Genomic DNA, 24,423 nt, shown 5'->3' on the forward strand with positions numbered 1-24,423 from the left:
TGGCAGCTGCTGTCAGTTATTATCACCACCCTACTGTCCACCTCCACCGTCCATGGCGTCTGCAGTGCATTTGGAGGTGGCAGAGACCTGTGTCACTGGTGCCTGCCCTTACCCCCAGGCTCAGTTCCTTTGGTTGGGAGAACCCTAGCCTGGTTTCCGAGGGACTGTGAGTGAAAGGACGATTCTGTCCCTGATCTCTGGAGTCTCCCAACCACACGGAGATGGAAGTGTAATAAACACTTGGCTACAAACACGATTTATAAGAACATGAAGGTGCAAAGATAACAACAACAACGACTTTAATACAAACAAGTGCTTAGTAATGAAAGTTCTAGTTGAGGGGATTTGGTGGTAGGGAGCTGTCGCAGAAGGAGCCAATGTGTCTGAATCTGAGTTGGGGTTCAGCGTCTTATTAGCTGGTAGTGTTGGGTAAGTCACGGATGCTGAGTCTTAGGTTGTCCATATGTGCAAGGGGGGCTAAAAATAGGACCTGTTCCCACAGGGTTGTTCTAAACAAGTGTTACAGTATTTTCAAAATAGTGGAGGCTGTATCTGAGTGAGAGGTTACCCTCCTAACTACTGAGTGACTGGCTCAGGGTCCCCAGAATCAAACAGTGTAAACCCAGCAGACTTCTTTGAAGATGCAAGGTTAGAATGGAATTTAATAAGAGGAGTAGGGGATAGGAAGGGGGGAAAAAAAGGCACAGAGAAGGAATTAAGATGAGGGGGAGCCAGCTGTTCAGTGGTGGCAAAACACCTGAAGGGCAGAAGCTGCTAGAAACAGCTCTACTTTTCCTTCTGAGCAGGTGAATTTCCTTAAGAAAGAACTTGGGCAGTCCTGTGTGTGTCATGGAGGGAACAGTGTTGGACAAGGGTGGCAGGTGGTTCCTGCAAGAATTTGTAGTCCTGAGTGGCAGTAGCAGGACTGCTAGGGATTGGGAAGGGCTAAATGTGAAGGTGAGGGAGGATCTATAGGTAAAGAAGACTTTGAGGTAGGAATGGAAGAGGGGACATGGGAGAACTAGAAGTGCTCCACTCTGCTGTCATAGCTCTTAGCTGGGCTGCCAAACATTGCTTGGGCTCTGGTGCTGGGGCTAGGAGGTTAAGACAGGCCATGGAGAATATAGTGGTTGTGTGCACTATGCTCACTGGAGCTGGGCTTTGCTGATGAAGTTCTATACCAGGCAGTGTCCTACACAGTTCTATGACTTTATACCACCCAGCATGGCACTTACTCTCTTGGCAGCCCTGGGAACGGGGCCACCCCCTACTCTGCTTAGCCTCTTCTCTTCAGTCTGCATGGCCCCCACTGCTGTGCTGGGGCCCTGGCCCTTCCTCCTGTCTTCCTACCAGCCAGGCTAGAGGAGGAAGAAACAGGAGAGTGGGACAAGGCCAGAGTGATCTTCAGCTGTTTCATCTAATTAACAAAATTGGGCCCTCAGTAACACGGTTACAGACCTTAATACTATGAACTCATGGTACAGTATGCAGAGCTCTGTGCTGAGTAGATGTGAGGCTACAAACACAAACAATATGACTAAAGATGCTCACTGCAATCTGGGGGAAGGTTTTGTACCCAAAGAGAAAGAATGGACAATACAGGACGTTTGAGTTTGCAGCTCCTCGGAGAGAGGGTGTTGGAGTTAAGTTTCTTATGACTTCCCCTGAAATTGTTTCCCTCTCATGAGGGGCAAATGAAAGTACAAGGCTCTACTAAAGTCTATAAGGACTGCAACGTGTGGCCAGGGGGAAGTTGGGTTCAGGGCTGGAGGGAAACAGGAACTGAGCATTCTCCTGTTGTGCAGCCTGCAGATGTGGAGGAAGTTGTTGAGAAGGGTGTGCAGACCCTTGTGATTGGCCGAGGGATGAGTGAGGCCTTGAAGGTACCCCCAACAACTGTGGAGTACCTCAAGAAAAAAGGCATTGATGTGAGGGTCCTCCAGACAGAGCAGGCAGCGAAGGAGTATGATGTCATGGTTACCCAAAGTGTCAGGGTGGGAGGGGTGTTCCATTCCACCTGCTGATGGAGACTTAAGAGAATAAATCACTATGACATGATTTAACAACAACAACAACAAAAAAGAATGGACAGTACAAAGAACTGTATGATGAGGGTAAATTGTACTGTGTAGAGACCAAACCCTGGGCTTAATGGGCTATGAGGGTTAAGGCGACTGAGTCTTGGGCTGGGCCTTGAGGAACAGGTAATCATGATAGCCCTTCTTATGTTTCTTTAGTGCTCAGGGTAATTCACACTTTGTAAATCACTTCCACACATATATCTTAAGGGAAAGCCCTTTACTCACTGAGTAGGGTTCTGACTGCCATGAATAAGATTTTCCTAGAGGCCACCTGTGTGATTAGGGTGGATGGGTGGTGGTTCACAATGAAAGAGGAGACAAGAGAGAGACAGCGCCTCAAAGAGAGGTGATGGGCATCCTGGTCCTAAATCCCAAGTAAGGCCTAACCCCTTTCTGGAATGTTCTGACCCATACAACCCTTCCCAGACCCAGGCTATAGCCTGACTAATATCCTGATGTCAGGGGTCCAACAAGTTCTTGCTATGGATGTGGGGAGTGCATACATCCCTGCAAATGCCAAGATGAGCTCTGTCTCCCCGGTCTGTCTACTTACTGCCTTCATGGCCCTGAGCTGAGGTGTATAAGCAGAAGCAGCAACAGGAATAACAGGAAGGAAGAAGGCACCGAGATAGTCCAAGTATCTGGTCCTTAAGGGAACAAGAGAGAACTGGAGAAAGAAGACTGTCAAGAGAGCAAGGGCCAGGTCCCTGGAGAAGTTCAAGCAGAGACAGACCACCATTTTATGTGATGGCAAATGTGCCTGTGTGTTTGAGGTGGGGGAGGAGACTGAAGCAAAAACTGTGAGTTGGGCCAATTTCTTTAAGTTCTTTCTGTCCCCTAGATTCTCTGCTTCTGTGGTCAGAGCAGAGGAAATCTGGGCACTTATCCAACCACTATTTTTGTGGTAGGGGTGGGAGAGCCAGCATTTCTGGGGGAGCTGTGGAATGAGCTACTCGTTTACACTTCTACTCCATCTCTAGCCCCACTTCTTTAATCTCTATATAGTATTAAAGTATTTTGTTTTCTAAAATATCAGATTGACAGTAAGTGACAAAACCAGCACCTCATTGGTCAGGTTGTGTGGGGGAGGAAGGGGGAAGAAAGTGGAATTTAATGTATTAACATTTTGTTGGCTAAAAGGATGTTTCTGAACAAATTGAACACCTTCTCCATTGACTATTGCTGGGGGGAAGCCAAACTCATTGGCAGCAAGAGGAACCAGCTGACAGCTGGGGGAAACCACCAGTTCTAAAAATGCTCAAAAAGAGGTGGGGGAGGGGAGGGGCAGCAACAATACTGTACAATTTCCTCAGACAAGACCTTATATGGGAATAGGCCCAGAGTACCTAAGTAGCTTTAGAAAGGAAAAGGAGGGAAGGAAGTAGATTTAAGGCATCCCTCACAGCCTTTGGGCAATGAGCAACAGGTCCTACAAACCCAGTAATATATAAGTACACAGTGACACACATTGACATATATGTGTCCAACTTTGTAGAGATATATTAGCATATTCTCTTGATAATGTAGAGGTGATAAGTAAGCATTGAGAAGCTGGAAATACGAGAATTGGGGCCTGAAAATGGGTCAGAGGAAATATATTAATTGACCTAATTTCCCAATGAGAATGAACAGTTCATCCCATTTATTTGTTAAATAAGCCATGAAGTTATAAATGAGAATCAGATCATGTTCTCACAGTATCTGAAAAGGACACAGATTTTTGGAGTCAGACTGAATCTAAGATTTGCAATAGCTGAGATGTAATGATGTAATCTTAAACTACTTGATCTCTGGGAGCCTCAGTTTCTTTACCTATGAAATGGGTATACTACTACCTGCCTTTTAGAGAGGTTGTCAGAATTTAAGAATATAATGATGTAAATGCTTGGCCCTGTGTCTGGCTTCTAGTAAGTGTCAATACATGTTGATTCTCTTCCCCTCAAATCTCTTCCTTTCGCTGTCCACTTCCCACTCCTGCATTAGCATTAGAAAATAATTATACCAAGGAACTTTCTAGGTCAGATGTATGATGGTTTCTTTTGTAGAGTTTGTGCCAAAAATTCTGGATTACATTCAGTGTTGAAAAAAGGGAAGGCAAGGTCTCCGTCCTCAGAGAGTACACAGTCTGGTGGTTGAGACAGTCAGTAAGACAAAAATTCCAGAACTGAGTTCTAGGTACCATGAGTGAAGGGGCATAAAATATGGGATCATAGAAGTGTTCCCGGAGGAAGTGTCTGCCTCCCTTCTAGAAGTAAGCTGTAAGACTTCCTGGTGAGTAGGATAATAGTGGAAGAAGAATTTCTGCTTGCTGGGTCAGCTCCTGGGCTCTTCTCTGTTATGCAAAATCAAAGTCAACTGAACAAACTTGAAGCTGGAGGATAGTACTGTAAGGAGCTGAGTAGGGTTAGAAAGGGTAGTTTTGGGGAGAAGCTACCATCTAGGTGGAAAATCTGGAGTGGAAGAAAGAGGATTTTAAAGACCCTGGACTGTGCATTAAAAGTGCTCCTTTTGGAGAGGGTATAGCTCAAGTGGTAGAGGACATGCATCCTTAGCACGCATGAGGTCTGGGTTCAATCCCCGGTACCTCCATTAAATACATAAATAAATAAATAAACCTAATTACCTCCCTCCCCCCAATGATAATAATTTTAAGTGCTCCTTTTAGTGCCTCCCCCCTCCCTTTCCCCTTCCCCATGCCTCTGATGTTTCCTTGAGTAACTGAGGTAGAGATTTAAATTATTTTAAATTAGTTTTTTATTACTAGACAGGGTTTCTTCTATTATGTTGTGTGTCATGACTGGGCCTCTAGGGGCCTCAGGATTTATTCAGAATATAGAAAGACAGGATGTTGTGGTGGAAACCAGCAAATTAGAATTTACGTTTTCAAGAACATAGCAGTTCTAGGTGATGATTAAGCCCAGGGTGTGGCCAGGGTGAAAAGGAGTAGAAATGAAGGTTCTTGAAAATAGGGAGCTTACAAATGAATGCAGGGTAGTTTTCAGCAGTTGGTAGATAGAGATGGGGGATAGAAGGTGAAGGTCAGTTTTATAAGAATAGACACCATGGAGGAGCAGAGGCTAAGAGGGAGGATCCTCTAGGAAAACATTTCAATTTTCTGTGTAAGTCTGTCTTTTCTACTACATAACACAGTGAGACCCTCAAAAAAAAAAAAAAATCAGGACTTTTACTTGGCTCCTACTTTGTCCTCAAAATTAAAACTATTAAAATATATGCTGTCTGCTGGCCCTTTTCCATAATTGTCAGTCATTATTACAAAACTCCTTAAGTAAGATGGGGTTCACTATACACATGAAACCCAGAGAGTATATTGCTCAACATCATCCTGCCAGTGGATTTCAAAACTGCTATTTTTCTTTCTTCCTTTTCTTTCTTCCTTTCTTCCTTCCTTCCTTTCTTTCTTCCTTTCTTTCTTTCTTCCTTTCTTTTTCTTTTGATGAGGGGAGGTAATCAGGTTTATTTACTTATTTATTTATTCAACAGGTGGCACTGAGAATTGAACCCAGGACCTTGTGCATGCTAGGAATGCATTCTACCACTGAGATATACCCTACACACCCTGCTATTTTCCCCAAACCCAGTATTATCTAATTTTGAGCCTCCACAGTCACCTCAAACTCATTAAGTCCAAAGCTTAACTTGTCATCTCTACTATTTCCCTCAAACATGCCTCTTCTAAGTTTTGTTTCTTATTAAATGTTGCCACCATCCACCCAGTGGTCCACGTTAGAAATCTGGGAGTCATCTTGAAGTCTTCTAACTTCCTGACTTGGCATATCTGGTCAGTCACTAAGTCCTCTTTGCCTCCTGTAAGTTCTTAAAGGGGTCCACTTCCCTCTCATCCCAATGATATTACCTTATTTTCAGCTTCAACTCACTCCTGGATTTCTGCAGTAACCTCCTAAATAGGTCCCAGCTTCCAATCTTAACCACTCCAGTAATGCTCCATATTTCCACCAGAGTAAACTTTCTAAAGTTCTGATCATACCACTCTCTGTTTAGAGGACTTTAATGCCTTCCTCTTGCCTTCAGGATAAAACCCAAATTCTTTCCATGTGGTTTGTGGAATCTCTCATTATCCAGCACCTATTTACCTCTCCAGTCTCATTTTTCACTATTCCTCTCACTCTATTGTTTAGCCTTACTGATTCATTTAAAAAATTTCCCCCATTCCCCAATTTTGTCCTCATTTCCACACTTTTGCACTATAGTTGCCTCTGTCTAGAACATTATTCATCTGTTAAAAAATAATTTTCAGAAGAGAGTAAAATTATGACTCTCACACTGTTAAAGAAAAAAATTATTCTGACAATTTAAAATGGTAAGAAAGACTTTATTTGGGACTACTGCAATAGGTGCCAAGACTATCCCAATCAGAGAGAGACTGTGTTCAACTCTGAATACAGTGAGGACAAGTAAATATTTATAGCCAATGAACAGAACTTGACTCAGTGGATGGAAAATTACATGAAAGGTAGGGAGATTCTTGCTAAACCAACTTGGAATTCTTGCCAAAGGCAGGCCAGGGTGATCAGAAATTAATGGTGGTGGTGGGCGTGGGAAGGGGACAGATTCTCACTAAACTGATTTCCCAGGATTCTTGCTAAAAATGGCTACAGGCCCAAAGGTTAACTGTTGCAAAAGGGGGCTCAGGGGAGCCTGCCTAAAGTTTGGCCAAGGAGTTTTCGTCAATACCATATCAAAATGAACACCTGTTAAAAGATTTTATTTAACTCATGAGGAAACCAGTAGATGTTATAACTGGTTCAAAAAAAAAATCTAAAGAACAGACACATTTACAGATCAGGAATACAGAAACCAACATGAAAATAGAGGCAAACTATTTTTTCCACAATGTAGGGAGTGGGGAGCAAGTAGGGGTTGATTGAACCCCTATCTGACAGGACAGAATTTCATGTGGATCAGTTACCTACACAGAGCTGTAAAATAGCTACATAGAAACAGACTCCTATAAAGCAGAAGGATAGCTAAGTCGTTCAGATTTCCCGTTAGCCATCACTTCTTCTGGAAAACCTTTCATGAACCTCCACTCGTGAATGAGGTGCAATTTCTGGACTATCATATTTATCACACTATATTGTTTACATCCCCCACCCGCCAACACATAAGACCATAAGGTTTTGAGGCAGAAACTGCAAGTAATTCAAGTTTCCTCGGTGTGAACATCTGTTTCTAAGGAGCACAGTATGCAAAGTGGATGGTAGAAGCCACAAGATAAACATATTGCAAATTCATGAAGCGTCCATTTTCTGCTAATATCTGAGGAAACCCATTTTTACATTAAAGCAGAAGCTGCCCTTCCCTCCACACTGATTTTTTTCCTTGTTTTATTAACTAGCCGTTACAATTTCAAAGCCTGAGGGATACAAAAATGCGCCAGAGCATTCTGCAACGATGTACACTGAGCAAGAAACAACTTTGATACTAAGTGGCACTAGGTCGCAGGGGAAGCCACTGACACACTGGGAAGGGGTCTCAGCCCAGACTGGGGTGATTCGGGAACATCGGCCTCTTGGTCAGTCTTGGCACCAGGAAGGTCCTGGTTTGCGCTGCTGTTTTTACAAGTCTGAAGGGTGGTAAATGGAACCCCACTAGAAGTCGGTCCGGTGGGGGTGAGCCCCCGAGCTACCTCCCGAGGGGTCGAGCCCCTCGCGGCCAGCGGCCTTGCCTCATCCGAGCCCGGCTTGGCTTGGCCGCGCTCGGTCACCTGCCTCCCGGATGCCCTGCGCTCGGACCTGCGCTCCGCCGGCCCTGGGCGGCTCCACCCCAAGGCCCCGCCTCGTGACGCGAGGCCCCGCCCCCGCAGCGCCCGCTTCCAAGATGGCTGCAGCGGTGCCTGCCCGGCTGTCGGAGTGGCGGTGACGACGGGAAGCAGAAGACCAGGTATGTGGGCTGGGGATGGTGGGATGAGAGGCCCAGGAGAAAGGTTCGGGCGATCGGGAAGGTGAGAAGTTTTGGCTAAAGGCTGGAGACAACATTAAGCAGGCAGGAGGACCTAGGTGCAAATACGGATAGAGGCCGGTGGGCTCACATTGCAAGATAGGGCAAACGCAAGAGGAGGTTGGGGTGGGATGAGGGTGCTCCGAAAGAACTGGGCTGTAACCCCCTGCAGCGCGCTGACCACGCCCCTCTAGGTGAGCTAATCCAGGTACCTCTGACAGGTTCTGCCTAGCCCTCCCTCTCTCTATCTCATTTCACCAATAACCCTGATCCCTACTCCCGCTTGAACTGGGGAAAGGTGGAAAAAGGTAGAGGACGCCACCCCCACCCTACTCCGCCCCGCGCTCTAGGCTTGTTTGCTTGCAGCTCCCAGGTGGTCACGCTCCCTGCACCTGCGGAGCTAGCTTCCAGAAACGTGAAGAACGGAACGTGGCCTGTTTCCTCCACCTCCCTGGGTTCTCTTGAGGCCACTCACAGCCTTGCTGTGCCTGCCTCACCCCTTGGCGAAAGTAATGTCTCCAATAACTGCCCTGTCCCCACTCCAAACAGGTTGGTCCTGTTGGGATGGGGGATGGTTAAATACGGAGTGACTCTGACACACCACAGGGTAACCCGGAGGAGAGGCCAGGGACCTAGCAAATCCTGCTCCTCCCCTTTTCTTTCCAACCAGTTTCTCTCACTTCCCCAGCTGGGAAACCGGCTTCACCCTGATCCTAATTTCTGCCCCTCTGCGTGTGGCTGGTTATCGTTGACCACCTCTGTTCCAGCTGGTCCCAAGATCGCTGTTGGAGTTATGGATGGAGCCTTTCTCTGTCCTCTGTGACATTTCCAATTTTAGATAATGTCTCACATCACTGCTCCCCCGGGACCCTCTGGAGCCCCCATGATCCTGAAGAAGACACCTTGAATCTAGGTGAGTCTATCCCCCTCTAAAACTGGAAGAGAGGTTCTCCAGAGAATCCTCTGAAATGGCCTTGGGACATGATGTAAGCATTCTTGGGGGTGGGGACTGAGAATAGACGGCCAGAGCAGTTTGAGGAAGGGGTGGAGGAGAGTGAAACTTGGGCTGGAAGTGACAGGTGGTAGGGCTGCTGGTGGTTGCATTCTATTTCTTTCTGTACATCTGTGTGCTCCATTCTGTGACTTTGTTCTTTGCCACTTTTTCCTCTTTACCCCTGGCACCACCTTCATTCCTACCTGATGATCTGTTGGTTTCCTCTCTTCCTGCCTGCCCCAGAACTCTCCTCTCTCCCTCTCCAGACCTTACCCCAGGATGTTGCGGCGGCTGCTGGAGCGGCCCTGCACATTGGCCCTGCTTGTGGGCTCCCAGCTGGCCGTCATGATGTACCTGTCACTGGGGGGCTTCCGAAGCCTCAGTGCCCTATTTGGCCGAGAGCAGGAGCCAACATTTGACTATTCTCATCCCCATGATGTCTACAGTAACCTCAGTCACCTGCCTGGGGCCCCTGTTGCCCCAGGAGCCCCTCCAGCTCCTCAAGGTCTGCCTTACTGTCCAGAACGATCTCCTCTCTTAGGTGAGTACAGAAGGAAGGCAGAAGTGAAGGGAATACCAAGGTGTGGGGGCAGGGAGGCTTGGACAGGCATAGGATGGCAGGAGTTGGTCTTAGAACAGGAGGTTCCTTGTAATTGGAAGGTGGGCAGAGGTTGGGATACAATGGACTCTGAATTTGGGGGGTTGATTAAGCTCTTAGGTTGAGGCACAGCTTTCCATTGCCTGCTCATTTATGGGCTCTTCCCACCTCGGGCTAGGAATTACTTCTTTTGTAGACAATCCCTGGTTTAGCTGTTAGTTGGAGGTCCTTCTGTTCTCTCCATTTCCTAACTGTAAGCTTCCAACCTTGTGAGGTAGGAGAGACTTCTGGAATCCTAAAATAAGAAGGTAGGTTGGGTAAGGAGCCTGCACCTTCCAGACTTTGCAAAGCTGTCCCAATGATGGGGAACCCAAGGCTTTGTGAGATTTCTGAAAGAGCCCTTGGGGAAGCAGAGCCCCCAAATCAGACTGCCAGGGACAGTTCTCCTTGCCCCTCTAGTCCCTGACCTTGCCATTCCCTTCCGACAGTGGGTCCCGTGTCCGTGTCCTTTAGCCCAGTGCCATCGCTGGCAGAGATTGTGGAGAGGAATCCGCGGGTGGAACCGGGGGGCAGGTACCGCCCTGCAGGGTGTGAGCCCCGGTCCCGAACAGCCATCATTGTGCCCCACCGTGCCCGGGAGCATCACCTACGCCTGCTGCTCTATCACCTGCACCCGTTCCTGCAGCGCCAGCAGCTTGCTTATGGCATCTATGTCATTCACCAGGTACCCCCAAACCCCGCACCACTCTGACTTTTTTTTCTTATAAGGAAGCCTCAAGTAAATTCCACTCCACTCTCAAATAATGGGTCACTGAAATAACTTTAAGAGGTCAGACTGTTGAATGTGGGAATGCATCTAGCACTGCTCTGCTAACATGTTAGCCCCATCTCTCTCCTTATTCTGCTTAGGGTATTCCCACTGTCCTATAATACTTTCATGATTTTTCCTCTCTTGAATTTGGAATTGTGCAAATTTGGAATTGGATAGATATGGGCTAAAATTCTACTTCTGCCATTTGTTCCAATATGTGACCTTGAACAAGATACTTAACTCCCTAAAATGAGGCAAAAAGCAATAACTAATATACCACCTGTTTCACATGGCTGTTGGTTGTCAGGATTAAATGCTGAACAGCAGCGTAAGTCGGGCACATACTGATACTCAATTTTTTTTTTGTGGAATGAGAAAAGGAAAGTTTGTCTTTCTCTTCATTCTCTTGGTCCTACATCCCACTTTGATTTTCAATCTCTTTTCACTTTATACTTCTGCCCCCTCTTCTCCATGCTACCTATAGACATTGTTTGGTCCTCCTCCATTATCTTTCAGGCTGGAAATGGAACATTTAACAGGGCAAAGCTGCTGAATGTTGGGGTGCGGGAGGCCCTTCGTGATGAAGAATGGGACTGCCTGTTCTTGCATGACGTGGACCTCCTGCCAGAGAATGACCACAATCTGTATGTGTGTGACCCCCGGGGACCCCGGCACGTTGCTGTTGCCATGAACAAGTTTGGATACAGGTAGAAGGCATGAGAGGGTACTGGAAGCAGGGAAACCCACCATCCAGTGGAGGAACTGAGGGGACTGTGGGTAGAGATGTCTCCTCTAGACTTGTGGAATCCAAGGATCTTTCTCTCCCCAGCCTCCCGTACCCTCAGTATTTTGGAGGGGTCTCGGCACTCACTCCTGACCAGTACCTGAAAATGAATGGCTTCCCCAATGAATACTGGGGCTGGGGTGGTGAGGATGACGACATTGCTACCAGGTCAGACTTCCTGCCACCACCTCCCTTCCTCACCCTAGCCTGGCTTCCTGTCCCCTGAGACCACCATGACCATAGCCCTTTACCATTAACCTATAGCTCCCTGGTCCTGCCCATTCATCCCCCTGAGTCTTAGTCTACCTAGGCTTTGCATGCTGCTCTCCATTCTCTTATCCTTCAGGCTCCTAGATCTGATTAGTTATGTTCCTAGGAGAGAAGAAAAGATGAATAGGCTATAGTATCATGGGATTCTGGAGCTGGAAAGGGGCCTAGAGACCGTTTAGTGCTGCCTCTGCTAGGATTGCGTCCAGACCACTTCCTGTGGGGCTGGGAAAGGAGGGACTCTGCTCCACATAGCCCAGAATTTTTTTTTTTTTTTAAAGTCTGTGCCAGTGGCATGATGCCAACTCATTTTTAGCATGTGAAACATTTTGACCTTCAGCCTTGGCTGACCCAGTTTCATATCTGTGGTGTGAATACTCGGGCTTGATATGTTGGATCCATTGCCTTTCCTCCCACTTTGTCCTCTTGAGGTGGCATCTCTCTGAATTCTTGTTCTCTGTATGTGTGTAAAGCACCTAGCAATTTCTAAATGTGTATATTCTCTCAGTACCTTCCCAGGCCATCTTCATTTGCTTCTGTGTCAAAGTTGGAGCTTGTTTCTTACAGATCCTGATTATTTGGTTCCATTTCTTTTCTTAACATGGGGGTGGGGTGGGGAAGGGGAGGGCACAGGAGTGAAGAAACTCAGTCACTAATCTAAGAAAGAATCGCTGAGCTTGGGTTAGCAATTCCCAGGCTTGTCCTATCTTTTTGACAAAATGGCTCCTCTCAGTCCTTCACGGACCACAAGGGCAGCTCCTGGGAGCCATTTAGGAAAGGAAGATGGGAGGTGCAAACCTACCTCTGCCAATTGTTTAAAGGCCCCAGGGTACCTGGCATTAGCCCTGAGGATTTGGATACAACGAGCTTTTTCCATTCTCTTCAGCCGCTTCCTTCTTTCTGTTTAACTTGCTCTCCTCTTCCAGTACTTGGCTTTTTTTCTTTTTTTCGCCTAACTAGGAATAGCTGTTCTTTGTGTACAGAACATGCAACCCTTTCTTGCTGGCCTTAGCTCTTCTTGCTCACCTGTCAGCAGCTTTCCTCCACTCTGGATCCTCTAAGGTGCCCTCATTTTCCCATAGGGTACGCCTGGCTGGGATGAAGATCTCTCGCCCCCCCACATCTGTGGGACACTATAAGATGGTGAAGCACCGAGGAGATAAGGGCAACGAGGAAAATCCCCACAGGTAGGAAGGGAGGACTGCCTGGGAATTGTTACTGGATCTTCAGGATTCTGTACCTTAGTCAGGTGGCTCCTAAAGGTCACTAGATTCTTGGCTTTTCCTTTCTGGGTCTTAGTCTCCAATATCTAACCCTCAGATTTGACCTCCTGGTCCGTACCCAGAATTCCTGGACGCAAGATGGGATGAACTCACTGACGTACCAATTGCTGGCTCGAGAGCTGGGCCCTCTCTATACCAACATCACAGCAGACATTGGAACTGACCCTCGGGGTCCCCGGATGCCCTCTGGTCCCCGTTACCCACCTGGTTCCTCCCAGGCCTTCCGTCAGGAGATGCTGCAGCGCCGGCCCCCAGCCAGGCCTGGCCCTCTGCCTACTGCCAACCACACATCCCCCCACGGTTCACAGTGACTTCTTCCTGTCTTAATCATGAAACTGAATCAGAGAGGTTGTATTCTCCCCACCCTCAGCTCCTCACTGCTCTTAGAGGGTTTGTGGGGGAACTGAACTCTAGTGCTGTGCTGTGGGCAGAGGCCTCTCCTCACTGCTGAACTGGAGCTGAGCTCCTCTAGCCCTGGGGGGTCCCTATTTCTAGGGTCACCTGCCAGGGCTTATGACTGTGAATCCTTGATGTCATGATTTTATGTGATGACTCCTGAGAGTCCCCTGCCCATGGGGTAGGAGCAGGGCTGGACCCCAAATCCCTTCCTCTTCCATGGAGAGAAGAGTGATCTGGCTTCTTCTGGGACTTCTGTGAATATTTATTCTATTTATGGTCCCCAGGAAGTATGTCTGAAGGAAGCCCCTCCCTGGGTACTTTGTGCCAGTGCTGGAGTAGCTCCCTCTTCTGGACCTGGCTCAGGAGGCTGGGATTTTGATATATTTTCTAATAAAGGACTCTGTCTCACCTCTGTTCCTGCTTTCTGCATCCCAGGCACCCTTTGCCTGTCTTTGCTCACCTACCCCTCCTTATGCCCGTAGGTGACAGAACAGCCAGACCAAGCTAAACTCCAGCAACTTTTATTTTCATGGGTAAGAGAATCCCCACCCGCAGGAGGCAGGAAGATGTGGGAATTGAGGATCAACTGTTAGGTTCTATGCCTAGGACCTGGACTGCTGCCTGGCGCCCACTCTCTATGCAATCATTGACAGCAACGCCCTCATAGGAGGCTCCGGCCAGAGTCAAGGGCAGCTTTTGAGCAGCCAGGAATTGGGTAGCTGACTCTGGAAGGAAAAGATAAAAAGGAATGTTACAGGTGGGGGTCTCCATGGCTCTCCGCAGCCCAGTTGCCTTCCCAACTTACCCAGTTTTTGCCAATGGCCTAGTGTATACTGAGGGATGGAGTTCTGGAGAGAGAAAAGGGAATACAAGGAAAAAATTATTACTGATGTCCCAGGCCTAGATGGACAATGACAAATATACTAGTCCCTGCCTCCAGGGCTTTCAGGGGGTAGCTGAAAAGTATTTATCTTGTGTTACCAACTCACTTTGTGTAGATGGACCAAGCAGTGACTTGGTGGCTCCTTCAGACCTAATTGTGTGGCAGCTGCTTTCTCTGCCTTCTGTTGGAACAGCTCCTGAGATAAGACACAGCCCTTGGCTTCCAGCATCTGTAACCAGGAACCTCCCAGCATCACCTAGGGAGGGAATATGGCACTGACCAGCCTGGACTTACCTACACTGGGGCACAGAGGAGCCCTTTGGGAACCCCCACTAAGCAAAGCTGCCTTCTCTCACAGTTAGTCTGAGACCAGGGGGGCTCCCATCGTGCTCAGGGAAAGCGACTGAGTCATACACGATTCCCAGGATGCCTGGATCTTCGGAGGATGGCACCAAATGTCCAAATCCCTGGAGAACAGGAAAAGACTGGGTCAGGAGGGAAGGGTTCCAGATGAGCCCATGTCTCCCCTTCCTCTGTCACCTGGACAGGCAGACGAGCTCCTTGGTATTGTAGATTCACCACAGCCACAGACACAGCAGTGATGGTACTCAAGGCACGAGCCAGAGGTGCAGCCTCAGTAGGGAGCAGCTTGCTGAGTACTAGAGGAGAGCAGTCAGAGGCCAGCCTCAGGAGGCAGACACACTACAGTTTCACCAACCCTCCTTGGGATTGGACTCCCACAGGGATGACCAGTTCAGGGGCATGGTATGGTTCTGTTGGCCCAGGAAGGAGATACAGTTTGCCTCACCCTGGTTAGGGAAGGGGAGGGTGGCTACCCCATTACCTGAAGCTGGAACGGCACTAATAATGTGGTCAGCCTCCAGGCTGCTGTGCCCTAGAGACACCTGGGAGGATGAAAACGTTGAAAGACACACAGATCATGAGAATTTTGCCTCAGTTTCCCAGGTACCCAAGTGGCAGGAGAGAGACTAGGTGCTGACCCAGGATGAAGAGACTGAATGACTAAGTAGTCAGCACAAAAATCAACCCCCTATTACTCCAGGAATTGGGCCAGAGGCCAGTGTGGCCACTCTGAAATGTTTAGGGGAGCTGGGTGGTTCTTTCTCCTACCTGGGAGCCTTATAAGCACTACTTCAATCCAAAAACTTGGATCAAATGGGTCTTGGAGCAAGGTCCACAAATAAGGCCTAAGAACCAGGGGTAGCCCCTATTTAAATAGCTTCTAAGGCGGGAAAACCAGGAGTAACTCCAGTTTTGCCAACTAAAGCATTTAGACAAAGATGAAAACTCTAACACACAGGTTGGTTACACTCCAGGGGGCTCTCCTACCTTCCAGCGCCCTCCTGCCTGGAGGCTAAGCCCACAGACTGGCTGGCCTTTGAGAATACTGACACCCCTACTAGTCAGGTAGGTGTTAAGGGCCTGGGGCAACGTCTCCAGCCCTCCACGGAGTGACCACTGGCTCCAGCGCTCAGCCCTAGCTTGGTGAATGAGAGCTGAGTCTGGCTGTGGGCTCCGCCCTGCAGGGGAGGAAGCAGAGAAGAATCATTAGAATAGCACCCCTTGCCTCCAGTCCCTCACTCTGGCAGTCCTTAGTATCTTCAACCCTTGAACCAACACCCCCCCTCACCTGCCCCCAGCAGCAGCCCCAGTAATATGGAACGATGGGTTTGCTCAGCTTGGAAGAGACTGGGAAAGCAGGACCTGATGCTGAGCTCACGGCTGTTGCCAGCAAACACTCCACGGCAGAGACTGTCCATGGCTAGAGACGCCACCTTAAGGGTGAGACTGGGATTGAGAGTCCAGGGAATAAGCTGCACTAATTTCCCCTGCCCCTGCTTGGTAGGGAATGGAGGTAGGGTAGGGTTTGGTTGGGAAGCAGTTCCACCATAACAGAAGAATGGGAAGGAAGTGAAGGCATTCACCCACAACACTGAGTTTTGGGGACTACTGGGTATGAAGGGAAGAGGGCATTTTCAGATGATACAGAAGAGACCCTAGGCTGTAGGTCTGAGTAAAGGGCTCTGCAGCTAATTTAGGAGGGCAGGGTTGTGGGGGCCTCTGGGCAGTGTTACCTCAGGACCAAGGCGGCGCTGGGCAAAACTGTGCACAGTCTCATCAGGGTCTTTCCCCCGGGGTGTGGTCAACTCCCTTAGCCCAGCCCAAAACAGAGGTTTGGAGAAGGGAGGTGAAGGGCGAAGTAGCCCCCTGCATGGAGGAAGGCAAAGTGAAGAGGGAGCTCTGACTTACCTCCCCAGCTCCAGGGGTCATTTCCATTTATTTGGCCCCCTTTGCTGGGAGGGCTAACAGACTGGGTGATGAGGAAATGGAAGGGATGTGATGATGAAACAAAGTAGGACAGCAGTAAGGAGGTGATACGGTTACCTGATGCCAGAGGGCAGGGCGTGCAGGGCACCACCTACATACAGGAACCTGTTCTGGGCAGCTGGATGGTCTCCCCGGACAGGTAACACTTGTGAGTCCAAGCCAAGCTCAGAAACCTGCTCTCCACATGTCCTCAAGAAGAGGAGAAACTAAGGAAAGGACTGACCACCAAATCTACTTCCTCCCATCACCTCTATCTTCTAGCGAAGGCCTCTCCTCAACCTCTCCTAGGCATTCCACAAGCCGCTCACCATGAGCAGGGTCCGGGCTCCCAGGGCTCCTGCAGGCCGAATTCCTCGAGGTCCAAGTTCAAAGATAGCACCATCTGGTCCTCTTACTGAGCGAATCCAGCCTCCTAGGCGCTTGCTGCCCTCCACCAAGACCACCTGCGGACAAGAGGGAGACAGCAGCACGGCCTATAGCCGCGGGTTAAAGGGTGTGGACGGGAAGGAGGGGGCGCATTCCTTCTTGCTGGAAATGGGAGCAGAGTATTAAAGGAGGGTCCCTCAGGCATGGCGGGTTGGGGCACTCACCTTGGGCGGACAGGAGGCCCGGCTCAGGTGGTAACTGGCGGCCAAGCCGCTAATGCCTCCGCCCAGGACGACCACGGTCCGACCCATTGGGAAGCCTGGGGGAAAGGAGGCGATACGGACAGGCTGACCGGAATCCCCTTGTTCTCCCAAAGCCTGGCCAGTTCCGCGTTCCACCCCCGCCATTCACTGCTTTAGGGAAAACTAAGGCAGAGCCAGCGGATGGGCTGGTGGAACTGTGAGCTCCCTGTTCAGGGCCCAGGACTTACCCAAAGAGAGAGGCGAGAAAAATGAGGGGGAAAGAAGAGGTACAGGTCTCAAGACAAACCCAGCCGGCGTTCCGCGGGGAGGGGGATAAGGACCACACCCATGCTATCTTCCCGCGCAGGGTTCGGGGCGCCGACTGGCTGCCTGAGTTCGGAAGCGCTCTCCCTCCCACCCCTCACTAGGCCTAACGTTTTCAGTTCGCTGCCTCCGCCCCCAACCTTTTCGGTCTCTCTGACTCCCCGTCCACTTTATTCTCGCGGCAAGTTCCAGAACCTACTTTTTCTGCTTCTGGATTGGTGAGTCCTAGAAGGTCCCGGATCACATCCACCAGTGAAAATACTGAACTGATAGTGGCTCCTCCTCCCGCAAAGGCGGAGAGATAGCGGCTCTGCGGCGCTGGAGGTAACTGGTTCGGTGCCGGTTTGGAGAGAGTGGCCATATCCAGCACTGCCCTCCCCTCAGGGCTGGAGTGACGAGAGCTAGATCCTGGTTTGCATTCCCCAGCTCAAGCTTCTCAAGCCCAGTTAGGGTGAGAACCCTGGAGGAAGGGCCCCATGAGCTTTCGTTGTAGGGAGAGTAGATAGGGACACTCGAGGCTGGTCTGTGGGGAGGCAGCTCCATAAACAGCTCCTTGATGTTAGCAACAGCCTGGGCCTACGGGAGCTAGGGCCGCCCGGCAACGTACTGTGTTTGTCAACAGGGGTCCTTGGGTGCCTCGCTCTCGAGGGGCAGCCCCCCTTTGCCGGCAAAACCCGTCGACCCAGTGCCTGCACTCTAGTTCCAGGCTTCCCCGCAGCTTCACGAGTCTCAAGCTTGCCTTCCCGTTTCCTCCCACGTAAGCCTTAGCTGCTTGGGCAAACGTTGGCATCAGCGTGTCCCTGTCGGGCACCGTCGTCCCCAATCCCACCCACAAGGCTGAGCGGCGCCCCATCTGTTCAGAGAGGAAACTGAGTCCCAGGAAGACTCCAATTCGGCCCAGTTCTGTATCCCCACCCCCTATGCACAAATACAAATAACAGTATCTTTTTCTTAATAAATTTATTCACAAAAAGTGAGATTGTAGAGGGTCTGGGGGCTGTACACAGGCAGGGGCCTGGGGAGCTCTGTACATGGGGCTGGGAGACAAGGGAGCCTCCAGGTGGAAGGATACTTCTTAATAAAAAAAATAATGGGAGGTACCACCACCCCCTCCCCCCTCCCCGATTAAAAAGACACAAAAATAGACGTCTCTGAGGTAAACGGGGAGCCTGGGGCTTAAGGGTGTTGAAAGGGTTTCACAGGTGCCAGGGCTTAAAGAAGGTGTCACAGGCACCGGGGTGGCTCCTGCATCAGTTGGTAGAACAGCACGTAGCCCTCACTGGATGCCACCTGGTTTTCACTGACAGGGGAGACACTAGGAAGAAGGGAGATGGGGAAAGCGGTGTGATCATTCCTGTATATTACCCCCTACCCACCAAGATCAACCTCCCAGCATCCAGGTAGTGATCAAGAAAGACCCCCCTCTCCTTTTACAAGGCACTCTGTTCTCCTAGGGCTTCATATTACGGAAGGGTGTCAGGGCTGCAGCAGAAATGGGGCAGGAGTTGGATAGGAGGCTGCTCTCACCGAGAGTCATTGTAGACATGCCAGCCAGTCTGGCACCGGCATAGGGCTGTGTAGTGGCCATAGTGGACGCTGCCCGAGTGGTTGCAAAGGGCATACAGTTGATATATGGGGCTTCCTGTGGGGTTAGAGATGACCAAATTCTACAGTCAGAGCTGTTCCCCGCTCCCACTCTCTCCCTTCCCTTCATGAGACTCCTTAGGACCTTCCCTACCAGACTCACCGACTTTGTCACTGGCAAAGTCCCCTAGGCTCAGTCGCTGCAGTGGAAAGTCTACACCTACTGAACTTTTCTTGATGGAGCCTCGGGAGGCAGAAAATCGATTAAGATCTAAGCTCTGGTTAAGGAGAATTTGGGAGGTAGAGGGCCTCTGAGGGCGACAGAGGTCTTGAATGTTGTCCACTCCCGTCCCTGAACACACACTGGGAGCATGGTAGGGAAAGGTTGACTGGCAGGCTTTTCCTAAGGAAAACAATTCTCAAATGTCCAGCCTGTGCAAATATGGAGAATGAGGAAAAAGAATGGATGGGAGAAACAAAAATTTGAAGATTAGGATACGGAGCACGAGGATTCGGGGGAATCTCTGTACTGTCAACTTTTTGGTACTTCGTGTTTTCTGCCGACATCGGTCACACACCTGAATAAATGTCAAATAACACGCAATAAGGTTAATGTGATCCTCACCTCAACTGGCTTTTCTGACACCCTGACTTACATATAAATTTACTATGCTATTACTTCTGTATCCTCTGCCTTTCTGCCCTTTGCCCTAGGAGTAGTAAGATATATCTGGAATTCCAACACAAACCCTGAGACTTAAGTGTTTTTCCTCATACTAAGGCATCATGCAACCCCTTTTATCCATATGGAGCCCCCTCCCCAGGTCTCCCACCCTTACTATATCCCTTATGAACCCCCACATACTGGGGCATTCTCCGATTCTAGCTCTTCTTCCTTGGTGAAAAGGTTGAAACAATCCCGCAGAGACACCTTGCCCCCAGCAAATCCTTTCTGGGGGGAAAGGGGAATGAAGGGTCAGCATGTTCTGAATTTCCTTTTCCAACTCTTCTCAATTAATCCAGGCTTCAACTCTGCTCCAGAGACCCACAGGATTCCCTCCCACACTGGGGGTGGGTAGGGTGGGTCACAGAACCCATGTCCCATCCACCCCTGGAATCCTCTGGAATCCCACCTTGGGGATGGGCAGGGACAGGTCACAAAAAACCTCGAAGGTCGTGGAGCGATACCCACAGGCCTGGCACTTGAGACAACTTTTCAACTGGCCCACAAACAGGTCTAGATAAAAGCAAAGGGGCAGGAGAAACAGTCATTGTGGGATGCCTGAGATGCTCCCTTGGATTCCTGTCTCTTCCCACCCCTTTCTTTGCCTGACCCTTCCTTTCCAACCACCACCGTTCCTCCCAACCCCCTCACACCTTTTCCACATTTTCATCATCCAGTCTTATTTACATACCCCTGAAAATACTTATTTTTTTCTGTGAAGCCTGCACCCCGCCCCCCATGCCCTAATATCCCCCCATCACTTTGTCCCGTTCCATACCCACAATCTTGCTGTCCTCTCGCTCCAGGTAACGCTTCCACATTAAGTTGGCTCGGTCATCATCGCTACCACAGATCAAGGGAAGTGGGGAGCACCCATGAGATACTAGGAACACTGGGCACCCCCAACACCACTGAAGTGATCCATAGAGCCCTGTACCCCACCCATATCCCAGCTCCTTCTCTAAATTTCAAGAAAGAGTCAAAGGAAGAACATGCTGTCTTCCTCCATCTGGTTCAAACCCCTTAGGTACCTTGATGGAAATTATATCCTCCTCCGACAAGATGGTAACATCCCTAGCATTCTCCTCTGTCTCCATCTGTACCCCTCAGCCTCCCTCCTCCTCCTGCCTCTTCCTACTTCTGCACTGCTTCTCAAACCATTTTCTAAGCTAAGCATTTCCCTGGACCCTACATCTTCAATCTTGACTAGCTCAGTTCTGTGAAGGATGAATGGTGCTGATAAACTACTGGGGAGAAAAAGAAGGGGGAGCAATCTTACCTTAACTCAGGTTCTTCTAGCAGAGCCCCTCCGCGGCGGGGTGGAGAGGGAGCTGGACCACTGGCCAGGATTGGTGGAGCCCGGCGGCCTCGTCGGTTGATTTCAAGATGTAGCCGCTCCATGAGGAGCTTCAGAAACTCTTGCGCATCCTGCTGGCTGCAGTCAGACGACGAGTGTGGGCAACTGACCTCTACCTAGATCTGACCACAGACACTAACTCCTGCCCAGGCATCAGTCCCCGCTTCCTAGATGAAGATCATCTCAAGGCTCAGAATGTTGCTGCCAGGGGCCCTGGTCGCCCTACCCCAAAACATGGCCAGAGAGAAATCCCACACCCCAAGCTCTCCCACCTGTATCCAGAGAAGGAGGGAACGTATTTCTGGAAGACAGCTCGGAACCGAGTAGGATTCACAGCTTCGCAGGAGTCAGGGTGCCACAGGGCACCAATCACATCTGCAAAGGCTATCGGGGTGGGAATGGGGAAGGGAAAGAAAGGTTAATGACTGGAAGAAGAAAGCAAGAGGAGGCTCAGAGAATCGAAAACAACCTCTAGGAAAGGAGGCACTGGGAAAAACAGATACAATTGACAGCTTTCAGGATTGGGGCCACCAGCACTGGCAGGTGGACGTACAAAGGGCTGGGGTAAAGAAGGCTTGAAAGGAGGGAGCAGGAGTTGTTGCCCCACCTTCAGTGAGCTCTTGGGCTCGGCCTCCTCCAGGCACCTCTTGCCGGAAGTCCCTTCTCAGACAGAAGTCCCGAAGAGGCCGAGTGCTGCTCAAACACTGCAGCACAGCATTCAGGAAGCACTGGAGAGCAGCAGAGACACTGTCATTATCTCTCCAGACCAGTGCCCAGGAAGAATTAGGAGAACTCCTTAAGCTCTCCTTTCCCATGCCTTCCCTAAGTTTCCTTCCCCACGCCTGCCCCAGCACCATTTCACATTCCTGTTACAAAAGACAGAAGAATGGCTCTTACCGTGTTCCCCAGATTTCGGAGGCCAACATGACCGGAGCCCAGAAGCAGTGTGTGATGAGCCTGGAAGGTCAGAGTACAGTCAGCAGGTTCCCATATATCCCACCCGGCACTTTAACCTTTCGACAGCATGCTGCCCACTGCCTCCCCAACCCCAGCCTTCATCCCCAAACTCCACACTCTCCCTCACTGGGTATTGGGGTCTCCCTACCTCACTGGCCATGAGCAGTAAGCCCATCACAGCTGAGTGTACCACGGACTCAGCCATGGCTGTCCCACCTGTTGCCCACTTACTCCTTTGCCCAGCTAGCCGGCGATACAGCTCCTGGGGCAACTCCCCAAGCACTGGCATGGTTGCCCAGTTGCTCCCCACCCCAACCTTGCTACCCCCAAGACCCCCTCCTGCACCCGTGGCCACTTCTTGCACCCTCTCCTGATGGCTCCAACTGCAATCAGCCTAGCTTACTTAGCTTGGGAAATGGGCAACCACACTAGCTCAGATGTTCTGAGCCCGCCCCTCTTGGGCTCCAGAGATTAATTAGGCCTAGGCCACATCCCAGGAGAGAAGGTACAGCAAGGGAAAGTAAGGGCCTGGGGACCCAAAGAAGAATTCCAAATGGTTGAGTTAATTCCCAGGGGACTGAAATGGCACATCATGCTGGGTAGTCACAGACAACCCCCGAAAAGGGCCTATGAGGCTCAAGGGTACTTAAGTAAGGGAGAGGAAAGTCCAAACTGCTGTAATGAGGGGTTGAAAAAGAACTTGGGGAAAAGGGGGAAAGGAAAGCCATATGATGGCAAGAAAGCTGGAGGCATGGAAGAACACGGGCATGGAAGACCATATGTGCTGGCAAGTCCTCACCATCTTGTCATTGGAGTAGAAAGGCTCAGAGGGCCGGGCAGATATCACGTGGAAAGGGCCATGGGAAGTAGGGGGCTCCGTCCGTATGCTGAGCAAGGTGGGGGGCCCAGGAAAGCCCCCAAGGCGGCGGAGAGAGGTGCTACGTCTCAAAGGGGGTGGCTCAGGCCGTAGAGCCAAGCGGCTCAGTGCAGCCCCTAGCTCTCCAGTGCCACGATGCCCTCCCAAGGCAATCCCCATTGGACGCAAGTCTCCACTGCTCACAGACTTGGAACGAGCTAGGTTGGTCCTGGATGGGAAAGGCAGAGCCACAGTTGGGGGTGGTGAGCCAGGCAGGGGAACTCCATGATCTGCCCGAAGCGGGCCTCTGGGACGGGGGCCTGAGGTCCGTCCCCGTCCCAGCTCCAGTTTCTTGAGCCGTTCCTCAGGGGGACCTGGCCTGGGAGGCAGAGGTCGTAACATAGGGTTCGGCCCAGGGGCTGGGCTTCGGCGCTCCTTGCTCCGGGCCCGAGAAGCAAATGGTAGCTTGGATCCCACTCTGGGCTGGACATTAAGAGGTGGCTCTCGGGTCCGTCCCAAGCGGTGCTCAGAAGCCTGGGGCATTGTGGACACCACAGACTGGACCTGGGAGGAGAAGAGAGGGTCAGTATTTGAATATGGAAGGAGATGAGAACATACGCTACCATACTAGTTTCTACACGTATGGAGGGCAGGAACCATGTCTATGATGTTAGTCACTGTATCCCCAGTACCCAGCATAGTGTTTGGCACAAAGTAAATACTTAGTATCCATTAAATAAATGAATTAATGAATGATAGCAGCCCAGGGCTTTGCCTCTTTCTACATTCCTCACCCTCTTCCTTCAGAACACAGCTTTACTGGAGAGCCAATAGTAGTCTCTATCTTGGCTGTCTTTATAATCTAAATGCTCATGAAGGTCCCCCAAACCTGCTAGTCAAGTGGGATGTGCCCTGGGTGACCTAGGACCTCTGGTCAAATGAGGGTGTGGATGCAAGTCTAACAGTCCATAAGACAGCATTCAATACTCAAACCCCTGCCCCTCCGGGCTGCAAATGAAGCCGACTGAAAGGGTGACTTGCGAATCACTCCCTCCCCCACCTCTGAGCTCCAAAGTGGTGTGGGGGATCAGGGGCAGAGGCCGGCAGGGACGACAAACAATTCCCTGACCCCTAATCTCTGCACCTCTCCCACCACAGCAGGCTTAACCGGGTCCGCCCCCCTCGAGGGCAGAAAGGCCGAGGCCGCTGATTGGCTACGGAGTCCGGCGGCGTGTTCTCCGCGATCCATGGATGCTGTCGCTCCAGCCCAGTTCTCCCAGGCCTGCTGGGCTCCCCGCGGCTCTGCCTTGGTGGAGGGCGATCTCTCGGGTCTGGAGCAGTCCTCCCTCGGCATCCCCCCCACAACGCCATAACGCCCCGGACCGTACCTGTCCCCCGGTGAGGCGGTGGGGGAGGCCAGCCGGGGCCAGGCGCCAGCTCAGGGCCACCCCCTCCTACCCTCGTGCAGCCCCCCTGCAGGCCCGGCTGCAGCTTTAGCAGCAGCTGTCGCCCAGATCTCTCCCGCCGCAGGGGCCGCCGCCATCTTTGTTGGTCCCGCCCGGCCACCGGCCACCGGCTTCACTGT

General features: G+C 50.6%; 3 protein-coding genes and 1 pseudogene across 14 annotated transcripts; 2 read left to right on the forward strand and 2 right to left on the reverse strand.

The window, feature by feature from the left end:
- The first annotated feature begins 1,654 nt into the window (after positions 1-1,654).
- On the forward strand, positions 1,655-2,024 carry LOC140687958 (mth938 domain-containing protein pseudogene; annotated as a pseudogene).
- A 5,882-nt stretch (positions 2,025-7,906) lies between these two features.
- Positions 7,907-13,604, forward strand: B4GALT3 (beta-1,4-galactosyltransferase 3). Of its 9 annotated transcripts, none has more exons than XM_015249038.3 (8): positions 7,907-8,003; positions 8,749-8,973; positions 9,321-9,595; positions 10,141-10,376; positions 10,980-11,170; positions 11,293-11,415; positions 12,597-12,701; positions 12,835-13,604. In XM_015249038.3, exons 3-8 carry the CDS (start codon positions 9,334-9,336, stop codon positions 13,106-13,108), a joined length of 1,191 nt encoding a protein of 396 aa, XP_015104524.1. In that variant the 5' UTR covers positions 7,907-8,003; positions 8,749-8,973; positions 9,321-9,333; the 3' UTR covers positions 13,109-13,604. The 9 variants fall into 9 exon arrangements, with proteins under 9 accessions (XP_015104524.1, XP_031545070.1, XP_006215742.1 ...); XM_031689210.2 differs by having other exon boundaries at positions 8,828-8,973; positions 9,298-9,595; XM_006215680.4 differs by having other exon boundaries at positions 8,828-8,973.
- A 97-nt stretch (positions 13,605-13,701) lies between these two features.
- Positions 13,702-17,502, reverse strand: PPOX (protoporphyrinogen oxidase). Of its 3 annotated transcripts, none has more exons than XM_015249032.3 (13): positions 17,285-17,502; positions 17,019-17,113; positions 16,737-16,871; positions 16,486-16,601; positions 16,176-16,308; positions 15,731-15,875; positions 15,430-15,620; positions 14,924-14,984; positions 14,620-14,738; positions 14,436-14,546; positions 14,186-14,335; positions 14,002-14,044; positions 13,702-13,921 (listed from the first exon to the last, which is right to left on the reverse strand). In XM_015249032.3, the coding sequence occupies exons 2-13, from the start codon at positions 17,103-17,105 to the stop codon at positions 13,779-13,781; spliced, it is 1,434 nt and encodes a 477-aa protein (XP_015104518.1). In that variant the 5' UTR covers positions 17,106-17,113; positions 17,285-17,502; the 3' UTR covers positions 13,702-13,778. The 3 variants fall into 3 exon arrangements, with proteins under 3 accessions (XP_015104518.1, XP_031545065.1, XP_015104520.1); XM_031689205.2 differs by having other exon boundaries at positions 16,486-16,634; XM_015249034.2 differs by lacking the exon at positions 17,285-17,502 and having other exon boundaries at positions 16,486-16,617.
- Positions 17,503-18,305: 803 nt separating this feature from the next.
- Positions 18,306-24,423, reverse strand: USP21 (ubiquitin specific peptidase 21). Of its 2 annotated transcripts, XM_006215679.4 has the most exons (13): positions 24,227-24,423; positions 22,782-23,402; positions 21,923-21,982; positions 21,633-21,753; positions 21,298-21,409; positions 20,948-21,103; positions 20,447-20,511; positions 20,078-20,181; positions 19,810-19,896; positions 19,444-19,522; positions 19,108-19,215; positions 18,888-19,002; positions 18,306-18,675 (listed from the first exon to the last, which is right to left on the reverse strand). In XM_006215679.4, the coding sequence occupies exons 2-13, from the start codon at positions 23,379-23,381 to the stop codon at positions 18,585-18,587; spliced, it is 1,698 nt and encodes a 565-aa protein (XP_006215741.1). In that variant the 5' UTR covers positions 23,382-23,402; positions 24,227-24,423; the 3' UTR covers positions 18,306-18,584. The 2 variants fall into 2 exon arrangements, with proteins under 2 accessions (XP_006215741.1, XP_015104565.1); XM_015249079.3 differs by lacking the exon at positions 19,810-19,896.

This window comes from Vicugna pacos, chromosome 21 (genome assembly GCF_048564905.1).
Source record: "Vicugna pacos chromosome 21, VicPac4, whole genome shotgun sequence".
Lineage (NCBI taxonomy): Eukaryota > Metazoa > Chordata > Mammalia > Artiodactyla > Camelidae > Vicugna > Vicugna pacos.

Bases quoted from the DNA above. Each gene is read 5' to 3' on its own strand.
- USP21 (XM_006215679.4), bottom strand. From the start codon at position 23,381: ATGCCCCAGGCTTCTGAGCACCGCTTGGGACGGACCCGAGAGCCACCT. The intron at 21,104-21,297 runs GTGGGAGAGCTT...GTCTGACTGCAG, and splicing joins CCCTCCTTCTCTGGATACAG to CCAGCAGGATGCGCAAGAGT. The intron at 20,512-20,947 runs GTAAGATTGCTC...GATCTGTGGTAG, and splicing joins CTAGAAGAACCTGAGTTAAG to CGATGATGACCGAGCCAACT.
- PPOX (XM_031689205.2), bottom strand. From the start codon at position 17,105: ATGGGTCGGACCGTGGTCGTCCTGGGCGGAGGCATTAGCGGCTTGGCC. The intron at 14,985-15,429 runs GTAGGAGAGCCC...TCATCCTCCCAG, and splicing joins AGGCAGGAGGGCGCTGGAAG to GTGTCTCTAGGGCACAGCAG. The intron at 14,547-14,619 runs GTGACAGAGGAA...CCTGTTCTCCAG, and splicing joins GAGCTCGTCTGCCTGTCCAG to GGATTTGGACATTTGGTGCC.
- B4GALT3 (XM_015249038.3), top strand. From the start codon at position 9,334: ATGTTGCGGCGGCTGCTGGAGCGGCCCTGCACATTGGCCCTGCTTGTG. The intron at 10,377-10,979 runs GTACCCCCAAAC...ATTATCTTTCAG, and splicing joins GCATCTATGTCATTCACCAG to GCTGGAAATGGAACATTTAA. The intron at 12,702-12,834 runs GTAGGAAGGGAG...TCTAACCCTCAG, and splicing joins AACGAGGAAAATCCCCACAG to ATTTGACCTCCTGGTCCGTA.